A 17,733-nucleotide genomic window follows, 5' to 3' on the forward strand; every position below is an offset into this window, starting at 1 on the left:
TAGACTAGTGTTTAAGGTAATGAACCATGGGAAACATTGCTCCTGTCTTACCAGTGGAATGCTTGGGCAGGCTTGTAGAGGAATGAGTGATATAGGCAGGGGCAGAGCACAGGCACAACTCTCCTTGGTCTGAACCAGTTCCCTCCATGTCACCAGGTTTATAACCAAGAAAATTATGCAGAATCTTCAAAAGAATTAGTTGTTCTACAGCAAGGACGTCTTGTCATCAGTAGTATTTAAATGTTTTGTATGTTTCAGTAGGTATTTTATCTGCTGCAATGCTGATTGTTTAGCTCTGACAAGATTGTATTGATTAAAACTTTTGAGTGGGTGTTTTCACAGCTATGTCAGTGCATTAGATCAAGTGCTTTGTAAACATTTCCCTGAAGCCATTCTGATTTCAGGTCCCTATTACCAAGCAATGCAGTTCCACTTGTTCAGTGGCTCATATAATTCCAGAAGGTATCTGGAGCATGTTTATGTTAAGTCAGCTATGAAAGCAGATGTACAAAGAAGAGCTGTTACTTACAAAGAGCTGGGTATGCTAGTTGCATCAGCCTGATCTATTTTTATTACTGTATTGAGTGTGAAATATAAGTACCCTTAATAATGAAAGCAATATTTGGTATTATTTGTGTTCAACAAATAAGTATTAAAGATATTGGGGTCTTTTTCTCCTTTTAGATCCGTTTCAGTTCCTTACCAAAAGTGAACCTGCCAAGGAACAGACGGCTCAACCAGCTTTGGCTCGGAAACCCACTGTAATCCGAATCCCAGCTAAACCTGGGAAATGTAAGTTCTTCTCCCAGATGTCTGAGAAATGTGTTAGAAAACCATTTCAATTGGGGCTTAAGTGATTTGCTGTTTAGTAGCTAATATCAGCTGCCAGAGGAATCCCATGATACAGTTTGACAAGTCGGAGGAGCCAGCCTGAGGGTTGTGGTGGGAGGCAGAGGTAGATGAGCATCATGTTCCACTCTCCCTGATGGAGCTAATGCATGTCAGAGGTGAAACTGTATGTAAGGGGCACATCTAAAGGCTGGAAAGGAAGACTTGGAGGAGACTCCTACCGCAGAAGCAAGCTTGTTTTGTCTGCTAAGTCATATTCTGGAGCTGAACCTTTGGCCTAACTGACTTTGGTGCTGACCTTAGCTGATGTTTAGTGGTGCTCCCAAGCTTCCTTGTCAAAAGAAAAACATTGGTGCATTTAACTTTCCTTCAAATACAACTTGGTTGGGATGTTTAGCATCATTTTCATCATTTAAATCAAAAAGTTCCTTTGATCCTTGCTAGTTTTGAAATCTATGGTCATTTAAGCAAGAATGTTTAGGTAGCAGTTTAAGGGAATAAAAAAAGGCATGAGAACTGGGATGCAAAAACCTTATGTGTTCAATTTTATGTCAGGGTCCTGACTGTAGTTTTCTGAGAGTCATTGTATTCCTAAAGCCTGCCACCTCTAGTCTTGTACAGCTTTACAAATGACACCGACAGCGTCTCAGAGTGGAAATTTATCAATGAGCCACAAGGTCTTTGTGTTGGTCTTTGCATGCTGAAGTGTGTACTTGCAGAATTCTGTTTGGCCTTATCTTTGATCCTCAGAGCTTAGGGAAAAATGTCAAAAGATAGCTCTTAAAACTCATATTTCAAAATCATGTTTTGCCACATTTAGTAGGTGTACAGTCAACTTGTGGTCAGGTGGTATTTCTCATAGCAGTTTCACTCTTTGTTTCCCATCTCCCCCCGTCACCAACCCACTGTTAAATACTCAATTTTCTTTACCCCTGCATGTGTAAGAAATGCAGTGAAAATGATTAAAAATGCAGAGAAGACTGGAGATAAAGCTGTGAGGAAAAGTCTTTCTATTAATACCTGATTAAAAAGAAAAGTTTATTTCAATTGGAAGAATTTATTTATGAACTACTGTAAAGAAACTATGACATAATTCTTCTCTATAAAGGAAATTTTAATTACAATTAAAAATAAAATTAAACAAAAAGCCAACCAACTACCTGACATTTTTTCCTTTTTTTTTTCTTTTTTTTTTAATATGGATACCCTTTTGAACTTGTAGATAACTGGGCTCTTGCTGCTCTCTAGCGGTAATTGAAATTTGCACAAAGGATTGCTGGTCCTGTACTTAGCTACAGACAGCAGGAGGTTGTGAAGGGCTGCCTGCTTTATGGGAATCAGTGGTTAGAAGATTGATGGAATAGGGAGAAACAGAAGCATATTCCAAGAAAGCAGAGTAGCCTTTTGTCAAATAGGAACTGCTGCAGAAATGGAACCTGTTAAAAGTTAAAAGAGGAGAACAGTACAACTGGGCCAAAGTAAAAATTGGTATAGTAGGGTTTACATTGTAAAGGCACCACATAATCTCAGTACAGGGGAGTCTTTTGCCATCTTGTTTATTGAGGAGATAAATTCTGTCAGGAAAAACTGAAAAGCCCCAGTAAACAAACAAAACAAAATAACACAAATTTTTTTAACCCCCTAAAAACAGCCCACCCATTACTACCAAAAAGGGGACAGAACTGCTTAAGAATTTGAACTCCAGTGAAGTTTTCAATTAGGGCTAGCATTTTTGTTGAGATGTGGTTAGAAAGGAAACATTAAAATTCCACTTCAGTTAATATACTTATAAATCACTGAAAATAACACCTGCCTTCTAGTTCTTGGGGATTTTTTTTTGTTGTTGTTCTTCTAGTTCCTTTAATTCTAACCTAAAAAAGAGTAAGGGAGAGGAAATTAGGCCATCTGTGTATATAACAAGATTTGAATTGGTAAATAAATGTCTCATGCTTTTTGTATCATTAAGACATGATAAGAGAAGATTTCTTTTGGAATTACTGCCAGATATTGTTTTTACTTTTCATCCATTGCAGTACCTTAGAAAAGTGATGAACTTGCCAACTTTTTTCTCCCATGCCTGGTCACTGCCAACACAGTAACTGTGAGCTTCTCCTAAGATCCATTGAACTGATCCATTTCTAAACATCACAGCAGTGTTTTGCATAATAGTAATGCAAAAAAGGCTTTGAAAATAAACAACATTTCTCCTTCCTATGTTTCTTTGTTGAGAGTAATTTTCGAGAAGTGACAGCTGAAGGTTTTGTTTTGAATAGCATTTCTCCTCTTTTTTTTTTTGTCATCAGTCTATAAATGTCCAGGCTATCTACACATATTTTTATGTAACTCCAAGTTCAGCTGGAAGTCAGAAGAGCTTAGGTGTCTGTAGTTCTTTCTATGAAGTTAATTTTCTTGTTATACAAACAGATTGTAAAATAGATTACATGGTTCCAATATATAAAGACAAAATGTTTGATAAATATGCTGACAAAACCTGTCCAAGTGCTTCCCAGGTTTCAATGGCAGAGACATTGAAAGCAAATGTCATATTTTTAGAAGGGTTTTCTATTCTTTATTGAGTGGGAGGACATCATCACTCTTCCCTAGTAAGGTCTGTAGTGTTTCCTCTTCCATGTCCTAAACTTGCTTTTCTCCTTAAAGACTACCTGGCAACTTCCATCTCTGTTTTCTGCCATCCTGAATTTTGTAGCAGGTGATAATTTATTTTCTTGCCTTTACCTTTCTGGAGATTCTTCCATCCAAGTCTCCTGATCTTTCAGTGTTGCTTGAAATAACCCTCAGCTGTTTTCCAGCCTGAAGGATATTCCAGGAGCTGACAGCTGAAAAAAAAAGTGAGCCAGTTTAGAAATGTGGTGATGGCGTTTCAGGGTATCCAGTAATAAATCTGACATTCCAAGGGGTAGAAACTCTTCTACTTGTCTTAATATTATATCACCAAATATTGCAGCTGAAACCCTGAAATTCTGAAATGACTTTGGTGTCCTTAGAGTAAAGTGAAGATCCATTGTACAGGATGGGAAGTACTCCTGAATTCAACCTCAGAGTTATGATGTTCCCCTCATATCCCTTTTCCCCTCACTGGTCTTTAAGTGGTTCTTCCCTTTGGCTGCTCCAGCTTTGAGAAAGGAAGTTGCATTCACAGAAAAAAATGCCCCAAACAAAAGTGAATTCCTTTATCTATTGTTGATCCACATGAAGAGGGTATTAATTAGACTTCAATTTGGGATTTTTTTTTGTTTGTTTGTTGTTTACAGCTTTAAATGAAAACCCACATAGCCCTCCGCCACTTCCTGCTGAAAAGCCTATTGGGAACACATCCAATATCACAGTGGGAAAACCCAGCAGTGGTGACCTAGTGAAAAAAGGGGTAAGTCAGAACTGTTTTCCTGTATTACAGCTTTGTCTGCTTTGGTTAAAAGATCTCTTGTGATCCTCAAGCATTTGTAAAGTAAATTTTTTGAAGGACCAGAAGATGAAAACAACTACTCAAAAATATAAGGCTTTTTTCTTTTAATTCTGTTCTCTAATTAATTAGGTAATTTAGAATGCTGTCAGTTTTTGAAAAAGACTCTGGTGATTCTACTAAGCTTTGATCACATCTGTCTTCAATTTTCTGTATTCATCATCTGAAATCATGGTATTCTACAAGTGAGTGTCAAAAGCATTGCTAAGTGGCTCAAAGTCCAGTGGGATTTACATGGTGAAATGTTTGCAGTGTTGTGCTTTAGAAATGTATTTTTTTACCTTCGTACACACAATTTCTCTCGGTGTATGTACTAATTTGCAGACAGAGGAAACTTTTCTGTAGAAGAATGAAGCTTGCTTTTTTTTCAGCTCTTTCTGCTGAGTAGAACCACCTATTTTGGGAAGTAAGGCTCTGCTCCTTGCTCCAGGGCATGTACATAGTAATGGTAGGCATTGTAGCTAAATGATATTTGACACAGATTTCCAAAAGGGAATTAAACTAGAAAATGACAGTAAAATTTACAAATATTGAGTTTTCTGATGACAAGAATGGCAGAAAATCTTGTGAAAGCCACAGGCAGTAAAAGATCAAATCAAATTAAGAGTCCTTTCTAGATGGATGCTGCCAATAAATGCCTTTGTAGCTACCTCTGCTACTAAGATAAAGGATATTAAAATGTTGTCATTGAAAAGGCTGTTCAGAGAGGTTCCGCCTTTTCTGAATAATGCTGAAAAAAATAATTTACGAAACAAGACATTAAATGACATTTTATGCAGTGGAACTCCAAAACTTTTACAGTCATCAGGTTATTGTGACAGACGTGTAAGCTTCAGCTTTTACAAAAAGATTGTATTGAATCCACTGGAACATTGAAATTCTATGTTTGGAAAGGTAAGAGCTGTGCTTCTAAAACTAGTATTGTCAGTGGAAGTGATTAAATGGCCACAGCAAAAATTGTTGCCCATAAGCAGCAGTTGGCACAGATTTCTTCCTTTTCACACAGAAGAGGAAAATTTTTTATATGAAGATAACATCCTCATCTGAAAGTGGTGGGTTGTTTTCTTTCTAATAGGGTCATTTAATCAGAACATGAAATTTGGGAACTCAATCAAGGGTCAGATTTTATCCGGGTGTTTTCTAGATGAGAAAAATCACAGAAATTGTTTATGAGTTTCATGCATATTCAACCAGCTAATTAAGTAAACAAGACTGTTCAGACCTATCTAGAAGTATTGGTTCAGAAAGGGTTTTTTTGAACCCAGATTCAGCACTCTGATTTATGATGCTGTTCCAGAAGCAGCTGTGCTTGTTCCCCAGAGCTGGCAGAACTTTCTGGCACTGGGATGAAAACGAACAGCAGGAGGCAGTAAGGATGGTCACTTGTTAATCCATCACTGTGGTCCAAGCCCTTCAGACATGGCACATGTCCTCCTCTCTGACTGCTGTATGGGGGTAATCTGTGGCAGTGCCAGCATGGGCAGCTGGGAGGAGTGATGCCTTAATCTGCCAAAGCAAGATTCACTGGGATTTGTCTGTTAGATCTCTAGCAAACATATTTTGATGCCTTCTTTAATGGGAGCTAATGTTGTTTGCAAGAGACGCTGTCCTGTGTGAGTTGCATTAATGTCATGTTTTCTGCTTTAAGCCTGTTCCAAGTGTTCCACGTGTCAAAGTTAAATCCAAGTTGATAATGCAGATCCCTGTGGGCAGTGTAATTGTACATTTGTATGACTCTCCTGGAATTGGCTCTTAAGTCCTTACTGCCATGTAGTAGGAAAGGAAGGGCTGGGTCATACTTAATGCACAATTGAAGCTGTGTTTCAGGTCGTAAATCAGGTTATTTGCCCTCCATATTTTCCTCCATGTCCAACAACACTTTAAAATTGCAGGATCACACCATAATTCTTACTACTTTACTCACAGACCTCCAGACACTCTTGGTTTTCATGTCCATAGGATATAATTTAATATGAGAATTATATCATTAAACGGGATTTTTTATTTTACTTAGGCTTAAATAAATGTCTTTTTTCTTTTGAATGGTTGTAGGAGTTAGATCACTCAGAACAAGCTGGAGTGCCTCAGCTAGAACCTCTACTACCCCCAAGGTGAGTATGGTTCTCTAAAAGCCCTTAAAAGTGCTGTTTCTAAATTAATTTGCATAGTTAGTCTCAATGTAGACACTACTGACTCCATCTATAGCTCAGTAGTCTTGGCTGGGCACTATGCTCACTAATAAATAGGCAGGACCAAGTTGGTAGCTGTTTAATACTTGTTTGTACAGTATGGTATGAGCAGGGAGATTATAGGAGAGCAGCTGTTTGACTTTTCAGCTAATGTACAGTGGCTGCTGACAGTCATTCCTTTCTGAATCTTTAACCTTTTCACCTACAGCACTTGCACTTGTGGTGGGATTTGGGTGGTGAAGGAATGGAGGTGGCAGATGATGCCACCCTGAAAAGGGCAGATGCTGGGCCAGCAGCTTCCCAGAAGCACTGGATAGTCTATACACTTTGGACCTAAATGCAGGTGCAGGATCAATGATAACCTTGGGGGTTTTTATTCTTATGAACCAAAAAGAAAGAATGTGCGCAAGGGCAAAAGTTGCTGGACCAGCCTTTAATTCATGTCCATCAATGCCAGAGACACAGTGGATGGAGATCTGGCATTGACTAGCCAGCCCACTGTGGGTATCTCAGTGTTTGCGTTCTAAATCTGTGACTTTAAACACAAGAGTTTGCTCTCTTGTGTTAGGACAAGAGAATCTTTCTGTTATTGAACTGAGTCTATCAATAATAATAAGTATTAATTAACAGGAAAGAACATGGATGTGCCACAAGGAAACACATAATTTACTGGCTTGTTCCTTCCCCACATTCAATTTAGTATAACATTCCTGATTCTTATGAGGGTCTCTGGGACTGCAGTAAATATTTTGTCCTTTCACTCTTCTGCTGAAATGGATTTTTAATTTATTTTAAGTAAGCAGTAATAGTTCACTGAATTGCTTGTTAGGGTCTTCTCATTTAGTTAAGTTGCTTTAAAAATGGGTGAATTGGTCAGTTTACAAATTTAAAGTAGTTTAACTTGGAATATCCCCTTTTGTCAATATTAAAAATGCTTAGTTTAAGATGAGGCCAAGAAAAGGAAGAGATGGATGATGAAGAGAAGTGGAAAATTTTTTTGACATTTAAAAATTGTTCCATACTCAAATAGTAACAGAGAACTCTTATCAGGAGCATTAGTAGAGCAGTAGTATCTTCTCAAGTAAAGAGTGACACTCACAAAATGTGTTAGAATGATACTTCAAAGATCCACCAATGCACACTTGTTGGGGTTGATAATTTTTGCAGACCCATGAGGATTGTACATGAGCAAATAATTATGCTGAATTACATTATATGAAACAAAAAAAACAGTTGTAGCAGAAACTTGCAGTAACTGGTTGAAGATCTCCCAATAACAATCAAATGATACTGTAATTTTGGAATATTACTAGTAATATTAATTCCTAGTGACTATTACTATTGTCACTTGCTAAGGTCTGATTTTGGTTTCTAAACTGCTCATCTGCTGATAGGAGTGTGGGGCCTCTAGCATTGCCAGAGAACTTGAGTGCTTTCACCAGTGTTTTTTTTCTGTGGTAGACATTGTTGCATAAAAAACGGTAAATTCTGCTATTGATGGCAGTGTGCAAAGTGGTGTATGTCACGAGTTTCATCAGTCACTTCAGGTGAGTGACATCCCAAGGAATGAGCTAGGTTGATTCCTGAAGACCAGCTTTCACAAAAGCTCTCCAATAGCAGAACTTCATCCTGCAGCAGCTACAAAGAAAGCTCTTTCTAGAGGTGGATTGCTGAAACAAATCCTGTTTATTTGGTGGGGTCCCCAGAAAGCTGGCAGGCTGTTGGTGAGCAGACTTGGAAATACATAGTCAAAGGATCTGTCTAAGGGCTTGGTCATCTGGTCCCAGTCAGTATCTGAAGAGTTCATGTATTGCTGGAAAACTTCAGATGCTACAAACTGTACAGCCCAGGTCATCACAAATCTTGTTTCCTTACTGCACACTCTGTATCTAGGATGAAATGGCAGGTTTATTAATATGTATATTTCTCTGATGGTTTGCACAATTTTTAGGCCTGTGGATGGAAAAATTATACCTGCTCGACCTCCCCCACCTAAAAGTGTTCCTGGAAGGCCACCACCCCCAAAATTCTCTGCAGCCAAGACCTCGTCCCAGAAGGATGTTCTTTCGCGATCTAGTTTGGACATCGCTTCTGATAAAAAAAACAACAAGTTCAGGTTGGGACCCAAGAGAGCAAAAAGTGCAGTCTTTAAAAATCCAGATCCAGCATTACCTCCTAGACCTAAACCAGGTCATCCTCTCTACAATAAATACATGGTGAGAACTGAGATATTCTATCTAAGTAAATTGTTTTTATAAAACAGTGCTGGTTAAAATAGTATAAAAAAGTGATTTAAACCTACTAAGGTAGGTTAGTATTATGTGGCTTTCAAAGTGCATCTATCAGCATAATCTTCCCTAGAAATTGCTAGTAGATAAATAGTAATAAGTCCTGTAAGGCAATACTGGGGAAAGCAATAAATACATGCAAAGTATATACTGTGTGGTGTATTTTTGTGTATATATGTAATTATATTATCTTTAATGCGTAGCTCTTGGTGCTTGGGGGTTCTTTTTGCAGTCCTGGGTTCTGAATTCTATTTCAGTGAGATTATGCTGAATAATTGCATTTGTATATTGGTTCAGCCATACATATCAAAATGCTTAGGGAAATTGGGGAAGCATTGGAACTTATAAAGTATTTAACCTTATTTAATCAAGCTTGCAAAGAGTGAGGACTGTAACATTGCAAATCTTATATTTTTCATCCTATTGATGCCAACCCTTTTCAATATAAAAATGGTTTTGGTATTGTAGGTGTTATTAGGGAGTTTAAAATACAAATTGGATCAACACTGCAAATAAAAACAAGGAAGGTCTTTCCCCAGAAACTTGAAACTGGTCAGTTATAGAGCTGGTGGCTGCTTGAACTGGTGCTGTTGTCAAAAAAAGCGGCCATGCAGCCATAGCATGAACAGCATCAAAATTCCATCAGCATGAAGTGGAAACTTTCTGTTGCCACCTTTTTCATCTTTCACTTTTGCATTTAGAGTTTTGTGTATGAGATTTTTTTCTGTAGGAGATCAGTAGTAATTCCTTGCCCTAAGTCTTACTGTCAGTGGAAATTTCCTCCGAGGGTGTTTTTCTAGTGCCCTCCATGACAAATTAATATGTTTCTGCATGAGAGTGTCTTTCTGAATATCTCGTAATGTATGGTGTGATACCAGTTAAGTGTCTAAGACACTTTTAAAGGGGTGGCAGTTCATATCACCAGCAGTCTGTTCTGAATGCCTTCCAAAGGAATTTGTCCTCTTCCACTGGACTCCTAATTACCTGTAGTGGGTGGTTTAAATAGCTCAGTCATCTGACTATTATCACTTGAAGTGAAAATCTGAGATGTTTAGAAGTGAAAAAAACTTTGATATTTGCCTCTGTTTCTCTTCAAGCTGCCTGTGCCTCATGGAGTTGCCAAGGAAGATTGTATTTCCAGGAACACTGGAGAACTGTCCTGTAAGGTAAGGTGCTTCTTTCCTGCTGGCTCCTCTTGCAGTAAAGTATCAAATGTTTTAGTCTTCAGAGGTTACACTGAGACATGTGATAGTGATTTATTAAATCCTTGTGTTTCTGTAATCAAAACAAAACAACTGCCAAAGCAAAACCCAATAATGGTGATGTGCATCATAGCACAGGGACATTCAGCTTATGGAACAGAGCAAGAGTAATTACTTGGTGTGCCAGAAGGGAGAGGAAACTGGTAAAGTTCCTCCATCTCATAGGAAAATAATCACTCCCTTGGCTGAGTATCTGAGAATTGAGCAAAAGATAAGTGAGTACTTTATGAAGTGCTGTATGATACATCAGCAAATTGGCTTTGACATAAGGACTTGACAGTATTTTCTTCTCTCTGCTTCTACAGATCCTGACTTGGTTTTAGGGCATGATCCTATTAATATTAAATGGCTAGTGGAAATTAGAGCAATGAGCAGCCTTTTTTAGTATTATCAAAAGCCTACGTAGCTGAAATAGATTTCTGTGCAGTATGTTGTTGTCTGTTGTTGTCTGTCAGGTCTTATCTTTGTCTATGTTGGGGTTTTTTTGTGGTTTTGGTTTTTTGGTTTTTTTGTTTGGTTTGTTTTTTTTTTTTTTTTTTTTTTGGGGTTTTTTTTTTTTGTTGTTTTTTTTTTTTTTTTTGTACACAGTAAATTACTTTGTATGTAATTCACACATCGTCATCAGTACAGCCTAAAAAATTCCTAGTGGGTGGGACAGAGAAGGTGGCTCAGCATTTTGAATATAATTTCTCTTTATGAAGATGCCACAACAATACTGTCAGCTCCCCTCAGTGTTACCTTAGTGTAAGCAAAGGCGTAGTGGCTTCCTTGCTCCTCTTGGAATATTTGTTGGCATATGTGCTCTCCCTGCTGAGTGTGCTGGGGCAGAGTTGGTGTGGGTGTTCTCTCGAGTAAGGAAGAGTGACTGATGGCACAAGTACCAAGCACCAGTGCAAAATTTGTCCACAGCCCTTGCCATGAGTGTTGCTATCAGTACTACAGATTTCTGGCCCACAGAGATAGCTGAGACTTTTTTTTATACTTGGAAAAGTTGCATGCCTTCCCTTCCTTTCACTGGCTCAAAGGTAGATCTTGGTGAAATGTATTCTTGTTTACACCGGCAAAAGGCATACTGAATTCAGACTGTGTGACCAGTAACCATTTCCTTCTGCAATACCAGAACAACTGTGTGTCCAAAGTCAGAAAATTAATTCAGGAGTACATAACAGAGAATCTGTTAGTATCTTCCATGATTCATAAACTACTTGGATTTATTTGTTGTTGTCAGGATTCAAACCACCCTCCAAAGGTTTCTGACACAAGTGCACCTCATGCTGTAGTCCTGCATGATTTTCCTGCAGGTAAGTAAATGTGAATATTCTGAAAGCATGCTTTACTCTAAGACTTTCAAATGGAAATTTTCTTAGAACTTAGAGCTTAAAAATGGTGTGGAAGCTCAGTCTATAAGGTCTGCACATAGAGTTGTTCGAATCATTGGGTTTAGCTGTAGATGGGTACTCTTTCAGTTAAAGCTAATTTATTTCTCAGGTAAAATTAAGACTTTTTTAAAACTGATTCTGGTTTTGCCTGTGGTATTTGTATTAAGAAGGTTTTACTTAGAGAAAATCAGTGAGTGTGACAGGTACTGTTAACTGAAATGATGTTGTCTTACAGAGCATGCTGATGACTTGGACCTTCATTCTGGAGACACTGTTTGTCTTTTGGAGAAAATTGATACTGAGTGGTACAGAGGAAAATGTGGGAATCGCACAGGGATATTTCCTGCCAGCTTTGTTAAAGTGGTTGTATGTAGGCTTTGTATACATTGCTACATAACATCCTATTGCATTTGTTTTCTGGTTCTATTTTGCTAAGGCTCCTGCATGTTTAACTCCATTATGTGTTTAGATAATCTCTTATCCCACTGGCAGCACAGAAGACTCATCAACTTGTTTGTGTGGTATTAGAAAGATGCTTGATTTGGCACAACCAGCTTGTGTTATGGGGAATAATTTGCTATCAATTTAAAGCCAAGTGAGAAAATCATTGCCCTTACCAGATTCTCTTTGGAAACACATATAGTTTCTCAGGGTCCTCAAAGCATATTATTTTTTGACAGTTGCACGTCAGAATCAACACTCAGTATAAGATGGTTGATTTTTGTGCCTCCCCACAGTTTCCCATCTTCTGTCATTTTCTCATCCCTTGAACTTTGCTGGAATCACCACTTTTTTAGCCATGTAATGAACTAGGTCAGAGTAGCAATTTGAAACCATGTTGTTTGTTTTTTTTTTTTCTTCCTAGAATACTGTTTTTTTTCCAACAGGATCAATTTGCCTAAGTGGTTTTCTAAGTGGCTGCACAAATGGTTGTGCTGGCACAGTGCAAGGAGATTGTGTTGTTGCAAATGAGCAGCTTAAACAATCCTGTTCCTCAATGTGGCACTTGACAGTGAGTGGAAGGCAAGAGACAGGTGCTCTCTTGGAGCCCAGTGGTAATTCATTTAAAGGATACAGTATGGTTCCTTGCAGCCAAATGCTGGGTCAAACCTATTGCAAACCTGAGACTGAAGTCCATTTTGTGACAGTGGAAAGGGCATTGGGCTGTCCACACCGGCCATATGGACATGGAGGAATGCCAGAGTGACACCAGGATGCTGGGAAGGTGCATGGCTGGCACCATGCAAGGTGCAGGAGGTGTCTGTTGGCAGCACTTCCTGGGGCAGCACGGCTGGCAGAGTGAGCCCTGCTGCTGAATGGGCAATACCAAGGATTTGGTAGGGTGTCTGTTTAGTTTGTAGTAGTGGTATTGGAGAAAAATTTTAAGATCTGAGAAGTGCTGAAGAATAAAAACTAAACTCTTAGTTAGTAGTAATGGAACCATGCTTGATTCACTTTCACAAGAAAGATTTGTCAACTAAATTGATTGGCTGTTTCTGCACACACCAACAGTTCCATTTAAAAGCTCTTGCTTCTACTGATAGCTAGTGAAGAAAAGATTTTATGTTAAAGCAGTGGAGTGAGTATTTGGGGTCAAATTCAGCATTGATACAGACAGATACAACTTCATAAAAGCTAGGGAAGATGGATTTCTATTTTAGTTGTAAAAGATGATTATCCTTTGAGGGCAAAAATCTTTTGTTTGAGGATTTGGGGTTTTTTAAAAAAGAAAAAAGAGTGCAGTACATGAGGCTAATTTACTTGAGTGAATTCTCCTGTTAATTCATGTCAGATTTCATCTTGATACAAGGTCTCCATACAATACACTAGAATGTGTTTTACAGTATTGAGCTGGGTAGTAGTTTGGATCTAGACACCTAACAATAATACATAGTTACATAGTTATGGATTCCCACAGAACCTTCAGAGCACCACAGATATCAGCTCCTTCAGCAAGAGCAATGCAGGGTTTATTTGTCCTAAAAGGCATTGTGATTTCCTCCAGTGCTTCACACAAGCTATGGAACATTCCTGTTGATTTCATGGGAACTGGCTGGAATAATAGTGAGCTGTAACCCAAAGCTCCTCACCAGGGCCTCTCAGCTCCTAGTCCTGTACATCTCACAGATCATCCTTCATGTCACACCAAAAAATACAGTTGAAATCTTCTTGTGATAAAGGACTTGAATGTTGGGTGTTTGATATACCAGTGTATTGATTTTTAAAGTTGTATTTCTCCAATTCAAGTGAGATTTGTGAGATGTGGTTTTGTTTGGAGAGCAGTTGGCTACCAAAGCACAGAAGGGATAAGTGTAAACAGTAGTTTTGTCTGTTGTGGTGTACTGTGCTAGTAAATAATTGAGAGCCAGTTTAGAACTGGGATCTAAATTCAACAACATGTGGTAGCATCTAGTCACATATTCTGTCAATCAGTCATGCTACAAGTAGAAACCATAAACCAGCTTCATAAAACAAAACATTAAATATTGCTCCTTGTTTGCATAAGATTAAAAAATGAGAAAACAGGCATAAATTTACATTAATGTGGTCATATATCAGAGCATGCCAGGGATTACAGAGTATCACACATCTGAAAAACAGATTCTTTTAACCAGTTTCAAGTTTATTGTGGTTAGTTGGCATGAGCTTGTAATGGAAGATATAATTTATTTTATTGTCTTATTAGATTGATGTTCCAGAAGAAGCCAACAAGAAAAAAATACCCTCTTCATCACGATGTGTCAAGTGAGTTAGATGAATCTTATTTGCTTTATCATGTTGATTTACAAGGAATGAAAAAGAAATATTAACTTTGAAACAGGGGCTCTCTGCACTGAGGTTAATAGGGTTAACAATTTATTCACCAAAATACATTGTTAAAATTAAATTATATGTTTTAAAAACCTGAATGTTTATGATGTTTTATAAAGACTCATATTTAGTTTAAAAAAACCCTAAAACCATCCTTTCATGAAAACTGGTTCCAGAAACCATGAACCAATCTAATTAACTTCAGCAGCATTGTACATTCCTCTCTTTGCTCCTGACCTTGCTGCTTATTTCCATTGTCCTCACAAGATGGAACACGGTAGGGCTCCTACTCGTGTGAAAGAACAAGATACAATGGAACAGAATATAGAGGTATTTTAAGCAGAGAAATCTGTCTGTCCCTAAGGTGTGCAGATGTATGGGTAAATCCAAAGTTCCCCCCAAGTTATCAGATGAATTGCCAGCACTTTCATTTCTGATTTTCAAACTTGTACTAATATTTGTGGGCAAGAAATTATTTTTCATGCTACTCATGTCTCAGTGATGTTCATTGGATTTCATAATCAGTCATTCCGGGAATTAAAGCAAATTCATGCAGGGGCAGGAGCAACTGGTGTCAGTGGGATCATGCAGTCGTTCTTTAGATGAAGCTAGATTTGTCAGGAAAAAAACATTCTTTTAAAAAGTTGCTTCTGCAGCTAAGAAAGCAACAGAAACATCTTTGCAAAAATACTTGGTGGGGGACAGGGGTGGGAATCAAGCTACTTACTTTGTTTGTGTGGTATGAATGTATAGAAAGAATTAAAGTCTATTATTGCTTTTTTCCAGCATGGCATTTCTGATAAACCAAAAGTTTTCTTATGTTAATTTCTTAAATTTAATTTATTAGGTTCTTAAATAATTAAATTTATTTAAGTCAGGGGGAAAAATAATTAGGGTTTTTTTCAGTGCTGTACCAAAGTATACAAAATTTATCAGATGCATTGAAGTTTCTTTCTTTGATAGATAAGCTTTTTTCCCTATAAGATTATAGGGATCAATTTTACAGAATAAAGTATTTTAAAGCAGATAAAAACTAGCTTCTTCCTATGAAACCTCCATGTATTTGGGACAAATACACAACACTCACTCCCCGCCCATGTTTGAGTGCATCTAAATGGGATGCTAGCTCGAAAAATAATCAAACTCTTAATAAAAGTCTGTCAGGACACTTGCTTGGATATAGGCAAAGATATGAAATTGGACAGGTGACTGAGAAACAAGGGCATTTATTGTTGCTTGGAAGGGAAATAGGGTCTTTTGCAAAATACTGTAACAGCCAGCAATTGGGATGCAGAAATTGCATCTGCTTCTCCAGACTCTGTACTCATTCTCCTCAGAAAGTAGAGATTAGAACCAGGGCAGGCCCGCAATTTTCCACCTGTCTTATCTTCAGTGCATTTTTAATCATTTTAATTAAAATATCAATCCATATATTGCATACAGTGCTGTCTTATTATTAAGTAGACAGTAATAATAAAGGAGCAAAATCATTTTCTCTTTTGTTTGTGCAGGGGTCCAAGGTGTGTAGCACGATTTGAATACATTGGAGATCAGAAAGATGAGCTCAGTTTTTCAGAAGGTGAAACTATTATCCTGAAAGAATATGTAAATGAAGAGTGGGCCAAAGGAGAGCTCAGAGGCACGTCTGGAATTTTCCCCTTGAACTTTGTGGAAGTAATTGAAGACCTACCTGGAACAGGTATGAAAATGTTTGCAAAAATCTTCAAGAATGTGGTTTTGTACTTAATGCAAATAGGCAGCATATAGGAGAAAATTCCAAAAGGACAGCAATTGCAGAAAGGAGGTAAAAAGAGAGGGAAGACTGATAAAGAAACCCTCAAAATTAACAGTAGGACTTCTTAAGAAGCTATTCTTAATAATGACTTCAGATATCTACAATCTCTGTCATTAGTAACATTCTGAATAGAGACTGCTCCTGTTCTTAAGATGTGCTTTACTCATGTAGGTACAGAAACAGCACTGAAGAATAAGGTGGAGGTTTCGTCTTCCCTTCCTCAGGTAATAAAACTTTGTAGGTGAGGGCCAGAATTTATGTATGTATTTACAGACACTCATTATAATATGAGAGTAACTGCAGAATGTGACACCACTCCCACAGCACACAGTGCTGCATTGTCAGACCCTCAGTTCTGGCACAAGGCCTAAGCTGATTGAATTCAGAGTCTCTGACAAATTAACATTGGTAAATTTTTATCCTTTGTGCTGAAGGAAATTCTTGTTAGCTCTATTTTAAGTATTGCTGCAGTGATCTAATTTTGAATTTATTAATCCTTTCCCCTGCCACCAGAGATAAAAAGGAATGTGGCTGAGCCTAGATGAAATTCTGTGGTGTTAATTGCTCAGATGCCATTCTAGTCTACATCTGCAGCAGCACTGTTGTATTGGGAGGGTGTCAGGACAGCCATGTGCTGTACAGCTGCTTTCAGCAGCATCCATCAGTTTCTGGGCTCCAGTCACACTTGTAAAATTAATGCATCTCTTCTGTTAACTTGAACAGAGCAACAGACGCTCACTAGAGTGGTGTGAAGCGCTTCATGATTTTACAGCAGAAACCAAAGATGATCTATCCTTCAGAAAGGGAGACTACATCCAAATACTGGAACAAGTAGATTTGGAGTGGTACAGAGGAAGATTGAACGGAAAGGAAGGGATTTTCCCAGCAGTTTTTGTTCAGACCTGCTCAGGTACAGTGCTCCTACTAGATGGCGGCAATTCATTATTCATTGGGTTGTGCCAGTCATGACAGCTCTGGGAGAACACAACGACATCAACAAGTAACACACCACCAGAGTCTTCAGTATTCTACAGCTAAACTTAGGTTTTGAACCAACCACTCTAATAATGGCAGTATAATGTTCCAGTCAGTAAGTGACACAGACTCTGGGATGTTGCCAGTGTGGTTTGGGCACAGGCAAAACGGGGCCACTGAGCCACCTTTCAGGAGTAATTCAGGATATTGATGCTGCTTCATCTTAGAGCAGAAAGAGACAAAGTCAGCATTTATTATGTTATCACCATTCAAGTTAAGTGAGTTATAAATTTAGTCTGCAAAGAAGAAGAACTGTGAGACTGTGTAATACTATAAAATGGACTGGTGGCAGTAGAGTTTTTTATTCCAGTAGGACAGTGAATTCAGTACAGCATAGCAATAACATTTGGAGACAACCTGTAGCACAATAGTGGGGAGGAAACAAGAGAATGACAGGAAACTTCTCCAGAAACAGAGATTTATTTCACTCCCATGCAAGTAAATTCTCTTGTCCATGTTCTGTAGCCAGGGTAGAGCTGTCACAGCCTGGAGGAGGGAAGAAAGGAAAAGCCAAAGCTCTTTATGATTTTCATGGAGAAAATGAAGATGAGCTTTCCTTCAAAGTAAGTACCTCTCTTAGACCACTTTTCAAGAGGTCTCATGCTCCTAAGGAGTGCTAAAAAATACGGTTCATCCCCGTGAAT

At 38.2% G+C, this 17,733-nt stretch overlaps 1 protein-coding gene across 4 annotated transcripts in view; it reads left to right on the forward strand.

Moving 5' to 3' along the window:
• SH3D19 (SH3 domain containing 19) overlaps positions 1 to 17,733 on the forward strand; it is an 81,623-nt gene that overhangs the window by 60,061 nt on the left and 3,829 nt on the right. For 3 of the 4 annotated variants that reach the window (XM_084205064.1, XM_084205065.1, XM_084205066.1), the window contains 12 exons: positions 685 to 792; positions 4,122 to 4,234; positions 6,383 to 6,441; positions 8,471 to 8,735; positions 9,905 to 9,973; positions 11,298 to 11,370; positions 11,684 to 11,814; positions 14,135 to 14,193; positions 15,771 to 15,958; positions 16,226 to 16,278; positions 16,778 to 16,964; positions 17,555 to 17,652. In XM_084205064.1, coding sequence (XP_084061190.1) covers positions 685 to 792; positions 4,122 to 4,234; positions 6,383 to 6,441; positions 8,471 to 8,735; positions 9,905 to 9,973; positions 11,298 to 11,370; positions 11,684 to 11,814; positions 14,135 to 14,193; positions 15,771 to 15,958; positions 16,226 to 16,278; positions 16,778 to 16,964; positions 17,555 to 17,652 — 1,403 coding nt within the window. Of the gene's footprint in view, positions 1 to 684; positions 793 to 4,121; positions 4,235 to 6,382; positions 6,442 to 8,470; positions 8,736 to 9,904; positions 9,974 to 11,297; positions 11,371 to 11,683; positions 11,815 to 14,134; positions 14,194 to 15,770; positions 15,959 to 16,225; positions 16,279 to 16,777; positions 16,965 to 17,554; positions 17,653 to 17,733 lie in introns of those variants that run through there. The other variant, XM_084205067.1, reaches the window with a different exon arrangement.

This window comes from Fringilla coelebs (genome assembly GCF_963513975.1).
Source record: "Fringilla coelebs genome assembly, chromosome: 4".
NCBI lineage: Eukaryota > Metazoa > Chordata > Aves > Passeriformes > Fringillidae > Fringilla > Fringilla coelebs.